At 44.9% G+C, this 24,349-nt stretch overlaps 1 protein-coding gene across 7 annotated transcripts in view; it reads right to left on the bottom strand.

The window, feature by feature from the left end:
• Window positions 1-24,349, bottom strand: part of EPHA4 (EPH receptor A4) — a 153,707-nt gene that overhangs the window by 74,621 nt on the left and 54,737 nt on the right. For all 7 annotated transcript variants that reach the window (XR_009254916.1, XR_009254924.1, XR_009254917.1 and 4 more), the window contains one exon: window positions 6,254-6,409. Coding sequence is in view for 4 of the 7 variants with exons in the window: in XM_058703569.1 (XP_058559552.1) it covers window positions 6,254-6,409 (156 nt within the window). In the remaining 3 variants the exon portion in view is untranslated. The remainder of the gene's footprint in view (window positions 1-6,253; window positions 6,410-24,349) is intronic.

Genomic DNA, 24,349 nt, shown 5'->3' with positions numbered 1-24,349 from the left:
AATGTAGCTTACTTAAAACCGAAGGCTGCCTTTTATGCTATGGTTTATACATCAAAGACTCATGCTAGACATCCCTCCCCAAATCCCTTAGCCAGACTGTTAAGCATGTAAATCTTTGGGGCAGAGAACTGAACCGAACATCAGTGGCACCTTCAAGGGCTTGTTTGAAAATGGATGTGAGATTTCCAAAATTAAAGCGCTTAAAAAAGAAAAAAAAAGGGTCTCTCTTCTCCTGACCTTGGAAACAAGTAAGGACGATGTTATTTTAATTTGCATTCAAGTTTTAACAACACAGTCACACAGCACCACTGGGATCCACATTGGGTTTCCACTGAAAATTGCTCATCATTTCATTATGGTTCATTATGTTGATAACTGTCAGAAGGCATTAGAAGTGAGGGCTTTGAGTAATAGACCTGAAATGGTAATTTTAAAACAATACACTTTCTGGAGGAAATACAGTGGTGCACTACATTCAATTAGAAAAGGCAAACGTAGAAACAAAGTGAGTGATGTTCGCTGTTTGGGGCTAAGCTATTTCAGTTTCTCAATAACCTAAGCCTGCAGACCAGCGTTTTCAAATCAGGACCTTTCGTCATAGACCTTGGGAAATTTGCCCTCATTAGCTCTAAGCTCCTCCAGTATAAATTGTCTCAAAAGCTGCAAATGTGGAGTATTTTAGGCCACGTCTGAGGATCAATCAATCACTCTTTGTTTGTTTGGCACAGCTGACTGAATCATTCAAGGCCGTTGACTTGGAGACAGATTTGTGAAGACCCCTCAAGTTGGCAATCCAAAATCATGATCTCTTATTTCACAGAGTGCTCCAATCAGGAGGCTCTAATAAGTTTCATCCAACAAGTGAAACAAAGAGCACCCCAAAGCACAAGGACAGATTTCCAACTGAAACGTACAGAAAACCATTCTGGTAATGGTGTTCAGAAGTCAAGGTGGCAAAATAACAAATTAGCTTTTCCTTCCCAGATATCCGAAGCCAATTTACTTCTTCTAGAAGGCATTTTTGTCTAGTACATTTTGCAACACAGTAAGGGGTTGGCAAGTCGCCTTAAATATGATATAGGTTCGGTCTCCCAGGGAGGGAAAGACCTTTCTCACTATCATCACTGAACAAGCAACTAAATAACTAAGGTAATCAAAAGTCTTCCTGCACAGGCATGTAGTTGCCTTCTCCCACCACTGCTGACTGTCAGACCACATTCCTGACTACAGAGAAAGGTAAGAGGGAGGTGAAAGAGATCTGGAGGGGAGGGGCTGGTTATCAGTCGAGTTAAATGACATGTATCTCTTTAATAAAAATCACATTCAAATTCCCTCTAAGAAATGATTCACGAGATCAAAATTTCTTCATCAGCTTGAACGGCATCCTTGTGTGTAGACAGGTATGGGAGTCTGTGTTGCTGGCAGTCACAAAAACCCTGTCACCTTTCTTGACTGATACCCGTGTCTGAGGTGAACATTGACATTTCCACTCTGAGGCAGTAACCTGGGGGGGACTGTGGAAGAAAATACAAACAAACAAACAAACAAAGCTCCATGGTGAGTGTATTTGATGATGTAACTCCAAACCAGGTTGGGTTTTCTTCTGGGAGACAAAGGAAGGATTCAATTTCCATCAAGGGAGAATGTCCCCCACCCTTGAAATTATCTTCCTAGAGTCACCACTGAGCTGAAGAATAGGCCTGACAGTTACAGCCACGGAAAAGAGGGCCTCCTGTCTCCTGCCATCCATCAGGAAGGATCTAAATCCTTACCACCCGAAGATGGTCCACCGACCAGCAATAGCTGGGAATTTGTCACAAATGCAGCCTATCAGGCCCGACTTCTCCTGCTAACCCCTAGTGACTTCCGGGTGCTTCCTACGTGCATTGATATTTAAGAAGCATTGCTTCTAACTCTCTGTTCTAACCGGGGTGTGGATTATTTTCTCGAAAATATTCGTGATGCTTCCACGGAAATACAGCCTATCCCACAGGCGGCCATTTATGCTAACCTTAACCGGAAGCGCCAAGAGAGGCACTCCTAAAGATAGTGTTTATTGGCCATTTAATCCTTTGAAGTTCTCAAGCAGCGTGCATGGTATGAAGACCTTCTTAGGTGTTTCCTTCTAAATTAGCCGATGCTGCTTGTGTTCCCCTGGTCTAATCGTTCCCCGAGTGAACAAAAACCTGATTTTACAAACCAGTGGAGCAGAGTCTCTCTTTGGCTAGACGAATGAGGCTCAGATAGTGTGTTTTATTTCTTCATTAGCGTGCCGTCACAGTGAGCGATCACTAAATGCAGGGCTGCATGGGAATGCTGGAGTTAAAGATAGCATAATGAACAAAGAAGGTGCCTGATTATCATGGCTGTCAGCACAAGGGAATTGGCTTTGTCACCTGGCTTAACCAACTGGTAAGAACTGATTAAAGGCTGGAGTCGGTTTGAAAGGATCCCTGATGTTTATGTTCCTTTCTCTCCCCCACATCTTGTCAAAAGAATCCGATAAAGCTGGGGGGGGGGGGGGGGCGAGGCAAGGGGGAAGGGCTTCATTCTGTGGGTTATTTGATAACAGGAGGTTCTTTGAGAAACTCCCACTGTCTTCTCTATTGAAATGCCTACTAAGTGCCGTCCAGGACATTCTGCGATGGCAAAAATACTCCACAGAGGAGCTGTCCAGTATGGTCACCACTGGCCCCATGCGGCTAGGGAGCCCTTGAAATATGGCACAGCATAAATTGGAAACTGAATTTTAAATTTAAAGAGTCGTATGTGCCTAGTGGCTACAGTATGGGACAGTGCAGGAAGGGAAAAATCTAAAGTGAGCTGTAAAGTAGAAGAGACTATAATTCTGCTGCTTAATTTACTAGTAAACCTATTAGCAAAATATGGTCACCCCCCCCCCCCCCAATTATCCTTGTCTCCAAGGAGGTCTTCAGAGTCTTATGTAGTTAATGTTTATTAAATTAAAAAAAAAAAACACTTAAAAATAAACTCTGTAGAGAAGTGGGCTCAACTTTGTGTTTACAATGCAATTACGGGGGCAGCTTTTGAAAATGCTGATGCCTGAATCTTATCCCCAGAGATTCTGGAGTCTAGTGCGGCCACTGGGCAATTCAATTGCACGGTCAAGTGAGAAAAGCACCATAGAGAGGCAGTCAGACGCGCTGGGAGTGTGGTGTGGACGTGGTTTGGGGGAGGAAGTGACCAGCTGGGGACCCAAGAAGGGACCAAACATTTGTTAGATCCCTACCATGTGCCAGACCTTTACAAATATTTTCTTGTTTAATTCTCAAAACAACCCGACAGGCAGATCATGAGAATCCCAGCTGACCGATGGGTAAGCGGCGTCGAGGGGTTGAACAACCTCAGAACTTTGTGGTGTTAACAGCACCGTGCTTCCTCCTAGCTCGAGTCAGAGGGACGCAATAAACTTAGAATAACACAAAGAGCTTGAGTCAGTAAAGTGTAGGCGGAGTACTAAGAGGATGGACCGGAGGGAAAAAGATCACATATTGCGTCGGTATTTTCATGGGTCTTTTATCAGTGACACAAAAAGCTGCCAGTGTTCCTTTGTTCACGTTATTGAAAGCAATCGCCGACAAATGCAAAAGTTACTTTAGCTCTGAAACTTTTTGATGCCCCCCAATTGCTAAAACCCATATTTTCTTTTTCTCATTTGGATCCTCAAGATACAGCCAACAATTTATGCCTACGCAAACATAAAATTCCAAGGGCTCGGCTACCACACTTACACACACGGGAAAGCATTCCAGTAACTCAGGCAGGTGGTGACCTCTGGGGTCTCCCTAAGCTGCTCCCATGTAGGAAGCTGCAGTAGTTACGTGATGGGCCCATGGTCCTAGAATGCTGGTGACAGATCGGAATCATGAGACTGAAAATGCCTGGAGGCAAGAGCCAGACCATCTTGCCATCAAAGATGAATTTTATGAGGTTCTTAACACAGTCGGGCTGCAGGCTGGGGAAGGCTCTATCTGTATGGAAAGATAGACTGCATGAAGGCAGCCATCACATGGTCTGGCCCCAATACTGCCCTTTGAGTGTACTGGTGCCCTAAAACCCCACACCCAGGGAACTGTTGGCAGCCGGTGTGGTCAGAGGAGGAGTGTTTACCTAATCCCACAGAGTGGAACACGGGATGAGGATACTCAGGTTGGAAAAAGAAAAAGCCTGGGACTTGAGCTTATCAAACATCATGGCCATCTAGAGAAAGTACTTAGTCTAGGGAAGGAACACAAAAAGAAAACGAGGAAGTCTTTGCCCATTTACGCTTACACCCAAGGCTGGCCCTCGTATTCTCCTTCCCTCAAGAGGGAGTTTGAGTTCGACCCCAGGGGGGAGTGGGCAAGAGAGCCTGCCTGTGATAAGAAAAATGTCAGTCTTCTGGTTGTGCACCAAGCTGGGGTGGGGTCCTGGGCTCCTTCTTAACATCTCTGAGCTGGCAATTACGTCGTGCATAAACTGAAAATAATGCCTATTTTATAGATTTGGTTTACTATGAGCCCTGTGATGAGGTGTATTGAAAGTGTCTGATACATTACCTGGGTATCATAAAATGATTCTTCTTGTTTTTTTTGTTTTGTTTTGTTTTTTATTTATTTACTTTGAGAGAGAGAAGAGAGGGCAAGCTGGGGAGGGGCAGAGAGAGAGAGGGAAAGAGAGACAGAACCCCAAGGAGGCTCCACACTGCCAGCGCAGAGCTCAGTGCAGGGCTTGAACTCACAGAACCATAAGATCATAACCAGAGCTGAAATCCAGAGTCAGATGCTTAACCGACTGAACCACCCAGGCACCCCGTTCTTCTTGTTATTATTTTTTTTTTTGAGAGACAGAGAGATAGAGAGAGGAAGCTCACGTGTGTGAGCAGGGGAGGGGCAGAGGGAGAAGGAGAGATAGAATCTCAAGCAGGCTCCACGTTCAGCCCAGAGCCCGACACTGGATCATGACCTAAGCCGAAAGCAAGTCAGACGTTCAACTGACTGAGCCACTCAGGCGCCTCTGTGAAATGGTTCTTGCTGCCGTCGTTTATAAAAGAAACTCTGGAGGGTCCGGTAATCTCAGTCCAAATTTAGGATGGATCTGGAATCTCTTCCCACTCCTTTTAAGGCTGATACTTGACTTAACCAGACAATGGCCTCACAGCCAGAAAATACTTCTATCTGGAGGGATGTTGGCTCCAGGCCAGCCAAGATGGAATTTGTAATAGGGAACAAAACAGTAACAGCCATAAACACAGTAAAAGCTAAAATATACTGAGTAGCGTCACCTTTTTGCATTTCTATGCTAACATGGCCCACAGGACGGTGCTAAATACCAACAACAATGACGGAGGTACTATTTTTAACTCCATTCTACAGATGAGGAACCGGAGACGAAACTTAGGAGACTAAACTGTCAACCTGCTCTTAACTGTGGGGAGGGAGGGATGTTGGAAACAAAGACAGAACATGTGCGAACCCTGCGTGCCTGGCTCTGTCCCTCGACACACTGACTCACGCGATGGAAGCACCATGAGTGGAACGCCTGCCCGCCCCCCCCCCCCCCCCCCCCCCGCTGCTTATTCTGGTCAAGGTCACAGCCACGGCAGGGTCTGCGAAGCCCACAGTGCTGGTGGAAGCAATGGCAACACTAGCAGCTCGGTCCACAGAAAGTGGGAGAACAGCCTCCTCTGTTCCTCTGCATACCAAGGGGCCAACCCCATCCATTCATTAGCCCGGCATGTATTGAGTGCCTATCATTAAACAGGCATTTATTAGGACCCGGGCCTAAATGTTATGAACACAAAACTATGAGGAAAGAGGGAAGAAGGGTAATGACAATGCAAGCCATGACCTCAGTGCCCAAACTGAAACCACAGCCCACACGTGATCCCGTCCCCGGAACCCTGCCCGGGACCTGTCTCCCCCGCAGCTGTCAGGCTTCCCCAAGACTCCCGAAGGAGACGGTAGGAGCCATGTATAAATTCCAATCTCAGCTCTAATCGCACTGCCGGACAACCCCTGAGAGCTCCATCACTGCTCCAGAAAGTGGCCTGTGGTCAGCTGTGCGTTTTGAAGGCGACCCGGACAGCGAGACGGATCCTTCCTTTTCATAAGCATTCCTCCTGCTTTGAGTAACAAAAGATTTCACAGTCCATCTAACCTGCCCCCTGCCTGGTCATCTTGGGAGAAGACCCAGCCAGGCGGGAACGGCAGCCGTTGGCATCGAAGAAACGAGACAGAAGCACGCAACTTACGGGTGCAGGGCATAGCGGCCGCGTCGTTGTCGGCTCTGAAAAAGCCTCGGTCACAGGTGCACGATGTGGCTCCTTCCCAGACAGAGTAGCTGTGGGGCGGGCACTTGGCACAGGTGGCATCCGTGGAGAGGGCCTTGTAATAGCCAATTTTGCAGGCTACGGGAAAGAAGGAAACACACACCAATATAAGCCACCACTAACAGAGCAGAGCGAAACGTCACCTCCTTGACCCAGCAGGAGGGGGACGTTTCTGTGAATCGCTAGTGATCACCTGGCTTGAGACGCAGGTAAAGCAACGAAAAACATTAATCGGTTACAGTCATTCTTCAAAGGTCATTACATTCCCGGCCAGGTGGCAAGGAGCCCGACGGGAGACATTTTCTTAAAACCAGCGGTATCCGTCAAATTGCAGGTATGTTTCCTGCAAGGCTTCTTGCGTGCAGGTACGCTGCTTACATGCAGGATGGTGTCCAATCCCGATGAACAGCTTGCACACACGTACTGTTATCAGCCCTCCCTTGGAAATTTGGGATGCTGGCTTTGAAAAGTCCATTCTTGGTGGCAGACCACGCGTCAGGTAAAGGTCAGGGACCAGCTTGGACGCAAGTGTTCTCTCCCCCAAACCTACGCTCTTGGCTACATGCTACGGAATCTGAGAGCGTGGTCTTGAACCAACAGTCGGAAGCGTATCCAAACGCTCACAGAAAAATTATCGGTGATGATTTCCTAATTACCGGTACAGAGGGCACCAAAGCAAAAGGCCAACAAAGGCAACGAGGCATAAAAGAAAAGAGTTGGTAAGACATGGGTCACGATTTCAAGGGAAAGTAATATAAAGTACCGACCATAGATTCTGGACTATAACACACTAAGATTTTTTTTTTTTTTTTTAAGATCAGCCGATATTTTATGTTCATTTTCAGATTAATAAAACCCTCTTGTTTTTCCCTCTCTCTATTTTTTCAACACCCCCCTGCCTCCCTATGCTCACACACCCTAAGTGGCTGCTGCAGAGAACATGGGCCATATAGTTCTTTATGCACCTGACATGCTTTCCATGACTTCATCTTCGCAAACATCACACTGACACCAATGGCAGCTTTTCCTAATGTGGAAAATCTCTATAATTCTGGGAAACCTCACAATAAAAAATAATTAATAGGGCCTTGCTCCCCCCCCCCCTCTGTTTCTCCCCTCTGCCCTTCACCATCACCTCCCAAATCTGTCTCCACTTGGAATAAAAATTGACCAACACCATCAGTAGTAAACCCACAGCGACAAAGCCATGAAAAATAAAGTTGTTTCGGGCAACCAGAGGCTTAAAAAAAAAAAGGTGACAGATACCCACCACCTTTCCAGTACGATTTGCTTTCAATGTTGTCCATTTATCTCGTCCTTAAGATGTTCCTAAACTATCAAAAATACCAGCTGGGAGAAGAACCCGTTAGGCATTTGCCATCAGCCTGGCCACGAAAGGAGACGGACCACGCCAGAAACCCAGCGGGTTTCACTCGAATGAGGAGACAAAAAAAAAGAGATCCGCACAACTGCGTGATTCTCTGAGGAGATATGGCCACGTTCCCTTGTCTCATTACTCATCCCTCAAGCATCTGTACGGCTCCCAGTTGGAGTCTATTCCTCCCCTTTGAACAGCCTGTTGGTATTTTCTTAATCATGCTCTGGTAATGGCAAGCGGAAAGGGAGTTTAGCAGAAGCTCCAGAAAGGCACACGGTTATTTCACTATTATTAACTGAAGTTGTTTATGGAATTTCCTTTAACAAGCCAAAACTTTATGATGTGTGGAGCACCGACAATAAAAAGCACTAGGAGATCAATCTCTCCCTTATTTGCTTTCGTCTCTCACTGGACCGGAGAATCTTAGAAAAACAGGTTGCTCCGATGACTGAGATTTATGTGTCTCAAGTCTATACCCATCACATAATTAGGGATGGTTCAATATGCAAGGTGCTTTTTGGTCATGCTTAAGATGGCCCTAGGGTTTCGACTAAAATCAGAAACACCAGCTTGGGGAGAAAGATGCACTGAGGGTCAAGCTTGCCCTTCCCACATCAAACACAGCGAGTCCCGGAACTCAGAAACAAATCCACTGGGTCCTGGGGGTTACTGAGTCACAGCCAACAAAGGCCAGTTGTGGAAACGTGGTGCCAGGCTTGGTAGAGCTAGGACTGAGGAGAAGGCATAAATTGCTTTATTTTTCCGCATCTGGAGAGTGGATTGAAATCCTCCATGTTCCTGGCGCGCCTGGGTGGCTCCGTCAGTTAAGGGTGGGACTTGGGCTCGGGTCGTGATCTCGTGGTTTCGTGAGTTCGAGCCCTGCATCAGGTTCTGTGCTGACAGCTTCAGAGCCTGGAGCCTGTTTCTGATTCTCTGTCTCCCACTCTCTCTGCCCCTCCCCTGGTTGTTTTCTCTCTCTCTCTGTCTCTGTCTCTCTCTCTCTTTCTCCCTCTCTCTCTCCCAAAACTAAGTAACATTAAAAAAAAATTTTTGGGGGGGAGCCTGGGTGGCGCAGTCGGTTAAGCGTCCGACTTCAGCCAGGTCACGATCTCGCGGTCCGTGAGTTCGAGCCCCGCGTCGGGCTCTGGGCTGACGGCTCGGAGCCTGGAGCCTGTTTCTGATTCTGTGTCTCCCTCTCTCTCTGCCCCTCCCCCGTTCATGCTCTGTCTCTCTCTGTCCCAAAAATAAATAAAAAACGTTGAAAAAATTAAAAAAAAAAAAAAATTTTTTTTAATTCTCCATGTTCTTGATGATCCTTATGCACCTCCACTTCATCAGGCGGCAACACCTAAAAACTCACAATGGAAGTGGAAGAGTGACAAGAAAAATTGGCCTGTGATTTATTCACCGCAACACAAAAACAGCACGTCGAGAAAGTTGTAAGGAAGAGAAAAACAGACTATTGCTATTTCGTCAACTTCTATTCTGATCAGACTACTTCCAGTTAAAAAATTAAACTCAGAGTTCACAGAAGTCAAATGAGAGGATGTCTTGAATTTCCTAAAGTTCAAAAATTAGTTGTATATTTATGTTAATTTCAGGGAACAATGAGATCGCGAGTTTATAGTTTGTCTCCGTTTCCTTGAAGCTGGTAGGAATGCGTTAGCAAGAGTTAGGTGTATGTGAATTCATTTGTGGCATACGGAGTTTTATACCCATTTGGAAAATTGAGGGCTGTCGTTTTTTAAACGCACTGACTATTTTTACTCTCTTTTCCTCTTGCTTTTACAAGCGCAAGGGAAAAATACCACATTGTCGTTGTGCTATTCTCGGCCACTCTTGCCGCCCTTAACACATTCCTTTGTCTTCAACTGCATTAAGACCATGTTATTAATGTTCCAGCATTCTTAGAAAGGCTCTCTCAAAATACAGGAGTGGCTTTTCATGCACGCGGCCACTGTGCTGCCTACGTTCAAAATGACCTAGTAAATTGATGGTTAGGTACGTTTCTTTGCTCTTGTGGTTCACGGTCGTCTAGCATTTGGTGCATGAATGTGGAAGCAGATCCCATATTTATTCACCACCTGTTTGCATTTTAAAAATGTCACTACATCTTTCATTCCAAACAAAATCCCCACGAAAGGTGTATGTGGTCTAACAAGCATTGACATGTGTTGTGCTTTTCCTTCATTCTCCCAGAGGTGAGAACTATTCCACTGTATTTTTTTTTATGGCCGGGGCTTGGGAAGCAAGTTAGGAGTGAGTCGAATTGTACACTCTACACCCAAGAGCCCGTGTAATTCCTTCTGCCCCCTTGCTGGAGTACGGTCAGGAAGGAGCGCCTTATTTGGCCTTTCAGATACGTCATTGTGGGAGGAGGAGTCCACGTGTGCAGTGAAAACTCTGAATTCACTTCCTTTAGTTTTGCTGTAATGAGCTCTTTCTGCTGACTCTAAACAAAAGGAGAAGACAAGTGAGGACAAGAAGAGAAAGCAAAACTCTCTTCTTTTCTTTCATTGGCTCACCCAGTGCCATAACAGGTTGCATGTTAAGGATAGTCTTCTACAGAAGTTTCCCTGTGGAATACTTACACATCATAATTTCCGGTGGAACACAAAACCAAAATGTTCTTAAGATGATGCAGTACCGTCAGGATTTCTCGGTGCACAGATGATTGCCACGAGGTGCAATGCCAAATTCAAGGAGCTAGTTAAACCCCCTCTTTAAAACCATTGTATATAGATGGGGTGGTCGTTTTCCCCCTTCTCAGAGAAATGAAGACTGTCTTCACAGTTCATTTTGAAACCATTCTGGTTGTTAAGAATATCTAACAGTAACAGCACCTGTGATGATACATCAAGCACTTAAGGTGTTCATAGGCATCGTTTCATTTCACCCTCACAAGGATCCGTTGAGCTTGAGACTTTATCACTATTTGCGTTTTGCAGGTGAAGAAACTGAGGGTTGCAAGTAACTTGCCTGAGGTCACACAATTAAGTGGAAGTCAGTATCTAACCCTGGCTGGTGTGCTGATGAAAGCTGTTATGCGGTTACACAGGGTGAACACTGACCGTCAGCAAAAATCCGACACAGATGGAACAGAGTACGAAAGAACTGAGGATGGTCCCAGCTTCCACTTGTGCCCCCAGACCATCCAGGGGTTGTTTTCACAACCAGTGCTATGCTCTGCAACCTGCGAAGCAGTTTCTAAAGGCTCTCAGCGCTGCACTGGCCGGTACGACGGCTTTAGGCCATAGGCAGCTACTGATCTGGTCCAAAGCAGGCTCTAAGTGTTAAATACACGCTGGATGCCAAAGGCTTAGGGCCGAAAAAGCAAAGTCTCTTATGAATAGTTTTTATATTGATTACATATTGAAGCAATAATGCAGGGGGGTATAGCAAGTCAGAAAAATGTACCATTAAAATTAATTTCGCATGGTGGATCTCACCTTTTTTTTTTTTTCATGTGGCTACTAAACTTGAAATTATCTGAGAGGCTTGCAATCTGTTTCTGTTGGACAGTGCTACTCTCAAAGTCCCTCATAGTAAGGCGCCTGTGGCTGCACGCATGCGCACAGGGACTCTCGTAAAGGCTGAGCGCAGAAAGTGCTGGGGCACGCGTCACAGTCACCCCAGCACCTTTATAAGGCTTAGCCTAAGCCCACCTCAGAGAATCAGAGAATCGGGTCAGTTTCTATTTAAGCGCTGCTCTCAGGCACCTAGCTAATTTGAAAAACCTAATTTTGGCTCAAGTACTCATAAATAGGCACAAAAGGGTTAAAAATTACCTTCCTAGGTAACAAATTTGCATTTTAATACAGAGTGTCCTGAAGGTCAAGGCTGAAATTTTAGCAGTGGCTCTCTGGGGGAAATTTGAACCTTGGCTTTTTGTTTTGTTTTGTCTTGTTTTGTTTTAAGTTTATTCATTTTTGGGAGAGAGACAGAGTCAGAGAGAGAGAGAGAGGGAGAGTGAGAGGGAGAGAGAGAGAGGGAGAAAGGGGATCCCCAGTGGGTTCTGCACTGAGAGCCCAAGGCAGAGGCGAACTCACCAAGGGCTGGAACTTAACTAACAGCGAGATCACCACCCGAGCCAACCCACTGAGCCACCAAGGCGCCCAGGAAACTTGAACCTTATACGCAAACTAGTCTCCAGGGAACAGATGGCGCTGGGGAGAGCCCATGGGTCCCTCCAGCCTCTTCGTGTAGGCATGCTATTCCGCACACACTTCCAAATAGGTTCTATGGGGACACTGCCCTCGGCGTACTGACTGGCTCCACAGTAGGAGGTCTGGTGGGTTTAGGAAATCTACCTGAGAAATATCAGAGTCACTTTTAAAGGGCATTATCAAACTCAGTTCTCTGATTAACCGTTTACTTGCTAGACTATTATATGAATGATGTAAGAAAAATTGATGGGAAAGGAAAACAATCTGTCAAATAAGGTTTCCGCTTTGCGGTGTTTATAACAACGCAAGCCCCAGCCATCTTCGGGAAAGCCCTGAGCATGAACTGTTTTCCCACTGCATAGATGGGAAAACTGAGGCAAACAAAGTTAAGGATTTGTCCCAAGCAGGGTTGATTTTCTAACCTAGGCGGTGTGGACTGAATTAATGCGCTCATGGGGGAGGACGGCGAGAGATATGGGGCTCTGTTTGGGGGCCCATCTGATCAGATTTCACTCCCGAAGAGGAAAACACAGCTCAACACTGGTTTTACTGATACGCACTGAGAGTAACTGAACATTTGAGTTTTTTGAAGGAACCTTAAAAATCAACTGGTCCAGGGATTGGCAAACATTTCTGTAAAGAGCCAAACAGCACATAATTTAGGTTTTGCAGGCCAAGGGGAAGATTAAGAATATCAAGAAGGTATTTCTATTGCAAGATAAAATTCTAACACATTTTCTTTATTTTTTTATTAATGGGATTCAAAATAAAATAGTAATAATTAAGTCATTTTTTAAAAAATACAGATTTACTGTTGGTAAGGATGAAATTCTTTTTTTTTAAGGTTTCGTTTTAAGAGAGCGACAGAGGGTGAGCAGGCTAGAGGCAGAGAGAGAAGAAGACAGAGAATCAGAAGCAGGCTCCAGGCTCTGAGCTGTCCGTATAGAGCCCGATGCGGGGCTCGAACTCATGAACTCTAAGATCGTGACCTGAGCCAAAGTGGGATGCTTAATGGCTTGAGCCACCCAGGCGTCCCAAGAATGAAATTCTTATCTGGAAAGATAACATTTCACTTACTTAGGTATCAAAGACAGTGTCCCCTATTATGGAATTGATTGCAAATGTCATCTGTAAAAAACATTTTTGGCTCTCAGACCATACAAAAACAGGTGGTAGGCCTGAGGGCACTGCTTTGCTGACACTTGATCTAGTCCAACATACTCATCTTCGATGGTAGTTCCTTCTAGAGCATTCCAGGACTAGGTCTGGAATCCAAGGTTCTGTGGTCTCTGTTACCCTACAGGGCCTCCGTTAGTTCTGAATGGTGAAGCTTCATAAAAAACCCTTTGTTACTATTGCTGCAGAAGAAGAATAAACTTTCCATCAACCACCTTCCTGGAAGACTGACCTGACTCAGTAGTAGTATTAACTAAATCCACTTTTAAAATGATTCCCTTGATAAAAAAAAAAAAAAAAAGAGGTTAGAGTGGGAGAGAGCCAAAGCATAAGAGACTATTAAAAACTGAGAACAAACTGAGGGTTGATGGGGGGTGGGAGGGAGGGGAGGGTGGGGGATGGGTATTGAGGAGGGCACCTTTTGGGATGAGCACTGGGTGTTGTATGGAAACCAATTTGACAATAAATTTCATATATTGAAAAAAAAATAAAAATAAAATAAAAATAAAATGATTCCCTTGGTTAAATGACGTTTAACCTGATTTGGGGGACAGTATCTCTTAGATGCTATACATTTTTGCAATTAGACATTCTGATTGACTTTCACTTTCTATTGTTTTCAGGTTTTATTTCCTGGGAATCCTGAGCTCAAATTGTTTTCCTCTACACAATAAAAGAATGACACTCACCTTTGCTCTTTGTGCCGCTAAAATCATAGCACAAATAAAACTAAAGTAGGCCAAATTTGGCAAGGATGCCCAGCTTCTATTCCCGGGAGCAGTCACTCTCAGACTTTAACATCCACCAGAATGATTTGCAGGTCTCGTATAAAGATTAATTGCTGGACTCCAGTCCAAGTTTTGGATTGTTTGATGGGGCCCGAGAATTTGCATTTCCTACAAATTTCCAGGTTGATGACACTGTGGTCCGGGCACCACACTTTGAAAACCACTGCCCAGGGGCGCCTGGGTGGCTCAGTCGGTTAAGCGTCCGACTTCGGCTCAGGTCACGATCTCACAGTTCGTGAGTTCGAGCCCCGCGTCGGGCTCTGTGCTGACAGCTCGGAGCCTGGAGCCTGCTTTACATTCTGTGTCTCCCTCTCTCTCTGCCCCTTCCCTGCTCATGCTCTGTCCCTCTCTGTCTCAAAAATAAATAAACATTAAAAAAAAAATTAAAAGGAAAAAAAGAAAATCACTGCCCAACAGTAAACAAACAGACCCATCTCTCAGTAACAATGTCAAAGGACAGTTCATCTCAAATTAGGTAAAACCATCTCATCCTTTTTCTAGGACCCAAACGCTACAAGGAATGACAACTGGGCCTCATTATTATCAGGGGGAGAGTAATTGGGTTTGGGGGGTGGGAGAGAATGTGCCAGAAATGTGACATTTTTTGAAACTGAAAGAATGAAAGACTTCCATAGGAAATCGAAATTATTCTTCAAACCAGTATAATTGCACTTTGTAATAAACCCCAACATTATAGAACAGATCCTTTTGTAGAATGTTTTCATAAAAAATGGATTAATCCGACACGCCTGGATGGCTCAGTCAGTAGAGCATGGGACTCTTGATCTCAGGGTGGTGAGTGCCAGCCCCACGCTGGGTGTAGTGATTACTTAAAATTTTTTTTAAATCTTTAAAAAAAAAATGGATTAATCCAAAAATCTAAAGGACACTTACTAAACTAGCACTGTCTCCAATAAGTAATTGTCCCCTAATACCTGTACTATGAATCGCCCCTTTCTTTTGACATTGTGCTTCAAAACTATTAAATGGCATGTTTAATTCCTGTTTATTTGATTTCAGAACACTCTTCTGTTATCTGGATACTACATTCACGATGGCAAAACCAAGTGTTGTGTTTTGTTTTTTAAGTGATTAAATAATGGAACAATTATATAGAGATTTTTTTAATATACACTGGAGAAAACACTTTCTGAAAGACAGCGGTTCTCGTTCTGAAAGGCCAGATGGGAATCAAGTTTGTCCCATCCATGCCGAGGTACAAGCCTGTACTGAGCACCTGAATAATACATAAAAGCTGAACGAATCGTAAAGGCTCTGACCTGATTTTAGTGACTTTGGGTCCTCACTACCCCCAGGGTATTATTTTGAAATGGCTTTAGGGGAGGTGGTTAAAACAGAAAGTTTCAGATAAAAGGAAAATATTTCATTTTGGTTATCTCAATCAAGTTTATAAAGGAATAGACTGGACATCCGTTTCAGGAACTTAAGATATTTAGGGCAGAGATGCTTCATAATCATCAACAAAAAGATTGTTAAGTAAAAGTAAAGAATGACCAAAGCAAAAAGTAGTACAGAAACCAGTCACTGGTTACTTTTTTCTCTAACATTTCTACTCATTGTCTGACTTCTTTTTAGACCCCAAAAGAGTCTGCAGCAGGGGCAGCAGGGGACAGAATGAGAAAGGCCAGCACTTCGGTCTAGAGTCCTCTAGACCCGTATTCGCTTCTTAGTCCTGCCATCTATTTGATATGTGAACTAGAACAGACTAAGTCCTCGGACTTCGACTTTCTCCTGCGCGGGGCTGATGTCATGATGAAATGAAGACAACGGATAGGGGTGAAGTTTGGTGTCTGGCCTGTATTAGCTGCTCATTAAAAGGGTGATTTGTTAGGGCTGCAGTGTTATGTGGCTGGCCTGCAACTGAGGACAGTGTGGATAACCCACGCATTTTACATAGTCCTGGACACAATTTCTAAATCATCGCAAGATAACTTACTCGTAATTGTTTCATTTCCCCTGCTAACGTGATATAGAAAACTTTAGAGGGGCGCCTGGGTGGCTCAGTCGGTTGGGCGGCCGACTTCGGCTCGGGTCATGATCTCGCGGTCCGTGAGCTCGAGCCCCGCGTCGGGCTCTGTGCTGACAGCTCAGAGCCTGGAGCCCGTTTCCGATTCTGTGTCTCCCTCTCTCTGACCCTCCCCCGTTCATGCTCTGTCTCTCTCTGTCTCAAAAATAAATAAACATTAAAAAAAAAATTTTTTTTAAAAAAGAAAACTTTAGAGTGAGTTCCAGTTCATAGCGTCTGCAGCTTATTTAGTGACCGCAGGTATCAGGTAAAAATTTCTTTTGTATTAAAAATATGTAAACATATTTTTAGAATGAAATAGATTACCGGTGGGGGGTGGGGGTGGGGGTGGGGGAGGGGATTCAAGGTTTCTTCTTTCCACTGATAGTTTATGATCCAGACCTTCTCTTCTAGCTAGCCACAATCCTGTCCCATTCTCTCCATTCCATCTCCTTCTATTGTTTCCACTCTGACTTGGGAGCTAGCTTTCATAAAAACAGATGGAAGGAAAAAACAATGAACGAAAAATCTATGCTGAAAATTGAGTTGCTCTTTCAAGAAGAGAATGCAGTATGATCTCATAAATAGGTGGGTAATTCTAAAATGTCAGATGTAGACGGGTTTCATGTAAGATGCAGTAAATCCTCTGGAAGGAAGTTCACATAAAGCTTGCTCAATTTAAATTAACTCCATAAAAAATTATTGAACGCAAACAAGAAGAATGCAGTGGAGAAATAACTTATTATTTTCCCTGCTTGCCTGGGAAATAGACAATCTAATTATGGAAGGAGCTATTTCTCTTTTGGTGAATTTGGAGGGAGTCAACTTGAACAACAGAAGGTCCGAAGTAGACACAGTTCGATTAAACATTGGAATTAATTAGCAGACTCCGCACGTTGACAAGACCTCACTGCATTGTCAGAAACTCTACACAACCCTCCTCCTTATTGTGTAAAGTTAGTGATGGGAATGAAGATTTCTGCCTGTCATCTCTGTACCTGCAACTTTCGGCTGGTACGCCTGGGGCTCTCCCTCGTGGGGGAATTTTTAAAGGCTCCAACAAAGGCAATCAGGCTTCCAAATACAGATGTAAGTTACTTGACTGATAGATAAAGTGAAGGGCGGCTTTGGGACTTTTGAAAAAGACATAATCTATTCCGTTTGTTCTAAAAACCCCGAGGTTGCTACCAGGTTTGATTACAGTGCCGTTAGAAACTTTTATTTATTGAATCAGGACAATTCTAAGATAGAGTTACTATGAATTTGTAATGGATCACGATAGAGCACTGTTAGAAACAAATTACATCGGCTTGATAAGGGATGACAATTTCAAAGTAGAAGGCAGCACAGCAAATTACTATTTGTGATTATTACTGGAATTGCAATAATTTCTTTTTTTTTTATGTTTATTTATTTTTGAGACAGAAACAGAGCATGAGTGGGGGAGGGGCAGAGAGAGGGGCAGAGAGAGAGACACACACACAGAATCCGAAGCAGGTTCCAGGCTCCAGGCTCAGCACAAAGCCCAACGCGGGGCTTGAACCCACCAACCATGAGATCATGACCTGAGCTGAAGTGGGATGCTTAACCAACTGAGCTACCCAGGCACCCCGAATAATTTCTTTTTTAATGTGTAGTTTGTTAGATAAAAGATTGCCTACACTTACTCTAAGCCTTGTTCTTCTTCTTCCGCATAGGGCACTGAAAATTTTCTATGTGAAAAAAAAAGTAAGGGATTTTAACATTGACTTGAAAAACAGTTAACTCAGGGAAACAATCTAATCCCTAAACTCTACAAATTTTGTATTTTTTCCCTTTATCTCATACCTAAATTTTACATATCCACGACCATGACTTTCGTAAGTAAACTTCGAGATTGAAGAAATGTTAATTTGATATTTGTTTTCGATTTATCTATTCTATTTGAAGACATAATGTTCACGTATATGGAGCAGAACTTAATTGAATGACTTAAAAATATTTTAAGATTATGACAAAATGTAAGCTTATCGGCTTTTCTAATATGTTAAAATCTGTATGAAGAAAAGAAACAGATGGTTACTAAAAACACAAATGACCACCCTATAAAGAAAGACGATCAAGAACAAACAATACTTTAAGATGAGCTAAAGGCAAAAAGCGTTTAATCATGTTTTTAAAAACACCTAATCTCTGCCTTGAATTTGAACATAAATTACTGAAAATTGAAGGGAATACTTTGGAAAGATTTCGATTAAGTCCTGCCATATAAACTATCAATCCTCACCGTGGATAGTACATCACTCAGAGTGATGTACTATCCATATCTAAAGCCATTAACATGGAACTTGATTACCCGTGACATTTCAGAGAGGGCCAGGTTTTTTGATGAGTTGCTATTGTCTCTTTCACCCTTTGATATTTGGGTCCATAAAGACTGGTGGTGGCTCATTACATATCCACTGATTACAAATACCAGGTCAAGGCACTGAATAAAGGAAGCAGCCGTCTTATCTTCCACACCTAACACTACCGCATCTGAATTTAATACTGAGTCTGTGTGATTAGCATCGACATGTAGAAAGCTGCCCCACTAGGAAGCATGTGCATTTATTTGTTCACTGGGCCACTCATGTTTTAGCAAACATTTATTAAACCTTTACAGAGTAACAGTAACTGTAATAACGATAGTGAATATTTATGGAACACGTACTAGGCTCTAAAAGGTGACAGAAGGGGCACCTGGGTGGCTCCGTCAGTTAAGCGTCTGACTTCGGCTCAGGTCATCATCTCGCGGTCTGTGAGTTCGAGCCCGCGTCGGGCTCTCAGAGCCTGGAGCCTGCTTCAGATTCTGTGCCTCCCTATTTCTCTGCCTCTCCCCCACTCGTGCTGTTTTTCTCTCGTTCTCTCTCTCTCAAAAATAAAGAAAAAGTAAAAAAAAAAAAAATACTAAAGCACAAATAAAAGAAAATAAGATGTATTTCATAAAAAATAAAAAATAAAAGTTGAGAGAAATGTGAAGCTGTTGCCTTCAGGAACAGAACAGACCACTGCTCACCCTCACATCTTTTTTTTTTTTTTTTTAACATTTATTTATTTTCAAGAGACAGAGAGAGACAGAGTGTGCATGGGGGAGGGGCAGAGAGAGGGGGAGACACAGAACTGGAAACAGGCTCCAGGCTCTGAGCTGCCAGCACAGAGCCCGACGCGGGGCTCGAACCCACCGACCGTGAGATCACGACCTGAGCCAAAGTCGTTCGCTCAACCGACTGAGCCGCCCAGGCGCCCCTGCTCACTCTCACATCTTAAGGAATGTTCTCTAGCAGAAGTGCCCGCAGACTACTATGGGGTCCTTCCCTGTGCACCTAACCCGGGCCATCTGCTTGTGGAAGGAATGGAGTAGAAAAATGGCATCTGAAAGAGTAAGCGACCCCTGTGTGGAATACTCCGAGAAAGAGTTTAAGCCAGGAAGCTACCCCAGAAGTTCAAAAAGGACAGTGACTGCCAACCGCAGCGGGTGCTCCCGGCATCCAGTAAGCTGACTGCGACAAGGACTCTCTTTTGAGGGAGCTCAGAGCCCGACTGGAGACAGAAGTGGTTTCCTCATTAACTCCACGTACATCCTATACGTGCTCATTTGCTGCATTTAAAAGTCAAGGTGGTAAAGAAGACTGGGAAAGAATGAAATATGGTCTGAAGGCAGGGCCAGATCAAGAGAAACACGTGTTAAATAATTATTTGATTAACTTCAGCAGCGTTGCTCGTCATTGTCACTGCAACGACTTTACAGCCCGGGTTGTCACAAATCATGATTTCCGCCGCGCGGGGATAACAGCACGGTGATAGCTGCTTGGCGCCCCTTCTTCCTTTTTGTTATGTTGATGGGGCCCGAGGATCTCAAAAACAGCAACACAAAAAATAGCTTTAAAAGACTGACTTCCCCATGTCAGTTATTAGCAAGGCATTCACGATGCTCTGCTGAGGGTTTCGATCGTGAGTTCCTGTGCTGTTTGCCTTTTGAACATGACTGGGAATTTTTGAAAGAGAATTTTCGAATTCTGAGTACTCCTAACAAAAAGAGAGTGATTCATGTCTAACGGATACGATCAGGTTAAACGTCTGCTTTTGGCACTGCAGGTAGTGGATTAATGATTTCTCAGAACTATCGGCCAACATTTAATATTCTATGTGTTTGACCATTCCGACACTGCTTATGTCTGAGGAGAACAAAATAAAAATTCCCAAGGAGCTCCCAGAAGAGTGCTAGTCTAGACCAAGTGAAATTTATGGGGAATCTGCACCGTCTGTTTTTGGTGCAGTATAGTAGCAATCTAAGAGATGAGAGCAAGAATGGGAGAACCAGACATGAGATAACAGTGATGCGTTTGCTACTATACAAAATAGTGTATAACCCACGCATTCTCTCCCACTGACTCAGTTACACTCATGCAGGCGAGGAGCATTTGATCATTTATTCAATGCCTTCTGAAGACATCCGGTCGACAGACCCGCGTCCTGAGAAATCAGTTTCAATTGCTAGCAGGAATGTGCAGGGTGACTTGGAGAGCCCACATGCACCTGCCTGGACAAGGATGGCCTGGTACCTTGTTGGGGGTTTACAGGTGAGCTTCCTAAAGAACCATATGAACAAGATGGGGTCAGGGGACCTGTGCATTCACGGATCTGGACTCCACAGATCCACAGCACTAGGACACACACATCCGTGCCTTCATTTGATCTCCTGTGGTAAAGCACAAAGGGCTGATCTCTAGATCCTCAGGATGGCAGGGCAGGTCGGGCTGGTCCCACCCCCCAGGGGCTCTGGGAGGTGCTCCCGGGGAAAGTGCTTTGGCAGCCTCAGCTTTCTCTGTCATCAGTCTGGATCCGTGGGAAAGAGCAAGATGCCAAAAGTGCTTGCAGGTGAATTCTTCGTCCCTTTCAAGTGCATCTGACGTCCACTGATGATTTAACAAGTGTGTTTATCTTTTGCTGGGAAGGATTATCAGTTTGGTCGGTAAATCTTTCCCAGTTATAAATTATAAATCACAAAGAGGGATGTCAGGGGAAATACCAAGTCATAATCTGCTCGTGCGTCTGTGTCTCCTCCCAGATATCAAACGTGAGCAACCGTGATGAAAATTGATATTAATACAATTAATACAAACAAAAATGAGACCATGATGCTGACATGTTCCCACAGGGTTGGGTCATGAAGGAAGAAAAAGTAGAACTTCCCCTCCTTTGCAAAATACAGATGGGAGGAAAGTGAATGGTGACCCATTTGAAGAAATATGGAGGACAAATCACGCTGATTATCAAACACGAAAGAACCACGTCTGTCACTAACATAAACTAAACTCATCTCAGATGTACAAAAACCTTTACTCATCCAAAACAAACTTCTAGACCAACCTTCAAACATGACTACGTACAGCATAGGAAATTGAAAACTTTTTCTAGGATTCGATTTACAAGACCTCCATCTAGGTATACGAAAATGGTTTAATCTCTTTGCTAATAACTCTTCCTTCCTATATAGCACAAAGCAATGAAAAATCATTAGCAAGTCCTTCCAAGCAGCCATCAAAAGTAAATCACTTTTGTGTCTAGAATGCTGTGACCAAGAGAGGACCTGCATTTTACGTATTAGGATATGAAACACTTTTTTCCTAGCCCTGAGGCTGAATCATCCTGAAGGAGGCTTGGATTCGAAGGGAGGTGAAAAAAAAAAAAAAGAAAAAGAAAAAGAAAGAAAGAATGATGAAGTCATAAATACTTCCCCAGCCTGGCAGGGGAGGGGGGGAAGGGAGGAAGGCATTAAAAAAAATTGGCAGGTGAATGATCATTTGCATGAACAAAATGAAGCTCTTTTTCCTCAAGGCTATGTCAAGGTTACACATGGTATGTCAAAAACACAACCAAGAATCCACTCCACGCTTACCTAGAAGTGCAGGAAGTGAATGCAGACAGCACACCTGCCAGGAGGCCAGGCTCTGGAGACAGCCGACCTGGATCCCGGTCCCAACATTTACCAGCTTAAGATCTCCGGGCCTCGGTTTCTTAAAATTTATTTATTTTTAACACTTATTCATTTTTGGGAGCGAGAGAGACAGAGCATGAGCGGGGGAGGGGCAGAGAGAGAGGGAGACACAGAATCCGAAACGGGCTCCAGGCTCTGAGCCGTCAGCCCAGGACCCGACGCGTGGCTCGAACTCACGAACCGCGAGATCATGACCTGAGCCGAAGTCGGCCGCTTAACCGACTGAGCCACCCCGGGCCTTGGTTTCTTGTAAGGACACCAGACTTCTCCCTTCTGGGACTGGTGCAGGCTCATCCATGGAACTCCGGATCTAAGCTCTGCCACTTACCAGCTGCAGAACCAGGGGCAAGGGTCTGATTTACTGCCTCACACAAACAACCTTTTTTTTCCCTCCAATAAATTCATAACATTGAACTTTTTTTTTTTCATTAATTTTTTGTTTTGTTTTGTTTTGTTTCGTTTCGCTTCGTTTTAGAGAGAGAGAGAGAGAGAGCACAGAGGAGATCGGCACAGGGGGAGAGAGAGAGAGAGAGAGAGAGAGAAAATCCCAAGCAGGCTCGAAGCTCAGCATGGAGCCCAACACGGGGCTCGATCTCACGCCCCTGGAGATCACAACCTGAGCCAAAGTCAAGAATCGCATGCTCGATCGACTGAGCCACCCGGGCGCCCCCTAACTCTCAACTCTTTAGCGAACCTTCTCTTTACCTGTCTTGGCAGAGATTTCTGAGGGTCTCTTGTGTTCTTTTCGCCACTTATTAAAGTCAAAGAAAAGAGAATGGAGGAAAGAAATGTCTTTTCTTTCTGGTGTCAGGGTTCACTCAGTCTCCATATATTGTCGATCACTTACACGCACCTGGCTCAGGAGGAGGACTGAGAAGGTCTGTGCTTTCAGCTGCGGACATTCGAGTGGCAGGGTGTCACTTAACAGGAGAACGACACGTGTGATGTGGAAGCGTGAGGTGGGGAGGGGCTGAGAACAGGTGTTGAGGAACCGCCCTTCATAGGGGACCAGTGAGTGGGGCGCTGAGCTAAACGGGCGTCAACGCATGTGAAACTTTACATGGAGAAGCATTCAAGGAAAAAGAAAACGTTGCGGTGGCCCTGTGCTGAGTGGGTATTAGAGGGATGGAAAGACTAGCACCGTCTCTGGGCAACGCTTCAAGAGCGCTGAGACCAAGTTCCGAGTCCAGGGGGGTCCGCACTATAAGACGTAAACTCAGCGCACAGTTTCAAGGTTGTTCTCAACACGGCAACGCGGTTTGCTGCAAACGTTCAAAAGATCGTTTGACTGCTGGTGGAACAGGGACCCGAGGGAGGCTACTGGGGCCCGAGAGACGTGATGGTCACCTAGGGGAGGGGGAGACAGTGGAGCTGGGCTTAATAGCTGGGTTCCGAGTAAGCCACGGAGGTGCTCAGTTCGCTCTCCCCACGGTCACAAGGTGTTCCTTGCAGTGGACTTAAGACACCAAACAAATGACCTAAGGAGGAACTTTGGAGTTTCCCCTTGGCTCCATCCTTCCATATGAGTCATGTCTAGGTCCACCTGAGCAGACCGGGCCATCACTTCCACCGTTCATTACCAAGCACCTCGTGCATTTGCTAACACAACAGCCTTTAGGAGCTGGTCACCAGGCCCGGCGTTCAGGCCGCTTATGGCAGGCCACACCCGGATGGCGGCCACAGGACCGCACCCACTGACAGCCGCCGGCCTAGGGGTCAGATTCCTGAGCGTGATTCAAACCGGAAGCAAGAGTGCAGCTGACAAGACCCTGTCAACAGCAGCAGAAGTAGATGAAGTTTATGAGGTTCCCAGCTGACATTCGGTAGCTCTTGGTGTGGGCCGTGAGCTGGTGTTTTGCAAGTGAGGACCTCGCTTTCCTGTTTCCGCACAGAACTGCTGGTGACCTAATTGGGAGACTAGCTGGCTGGTTACCAGGAAGGCTGAAAAATCAAAGTAGATTTGTTCAGATCCAGTACCATTCATGCCCATTTCCATTGATTACCCCTACGGTCATGGAACTCAGTCCTTATTCTTCAGTGTAAAATGGTCCGTATCTTCAGCTTGTAAGAAATGAGGATGGGGTGCCTGGGTGGCTCGGTCGGTTAAGCGGCCGACTTCGGCTCAGGTCATGATCTCGCGCTCCGTGAGTTCGAGCCCCGCATGGGGCTCTGTGCTGACGGCTCAGAGCCTGGAGCCCCCTTCAGATTCTGTGTCTCCCTCTCTGCCCCTCCCCCGTTCATGCTCTGTCTCTCTCTGTCTCAAAAATAAAATTTTAAAAAGTTAAAAAAAAAAAAAAGAAATGAGGAAACTTCCCATGAGAATGTCTCTCTCTTACAGACCCTCTTTATACCCCCTCCTTCGGCACAACTGTAATTAAGTAATGAACTGTGTATTTAGAGGTTTACTGTCCATTTCCCCCATAGAACACATCTTCCCCTGGAGCTCAACGGCAGCCAATATGCCC

This window comes from Neofelis nebulosa, chromosome 2, assembly GCF_028018385.1.
Source record: "Neofelis nebulosa isolate mNeoNeb1 chromosome 2, mNeoNeb1.pri, whole genome shotgun sequence".
In the NCBI taxonomy this organism is placed as follows: Eukaryota; Metazoa; Chordata; class Mammalia; order Carnivora; family Felidae; genus Neofelis; species Neofelis nebulosa.
This window is presented reverse-complemented; position numbering and strand designations above follow the sequence as displayed.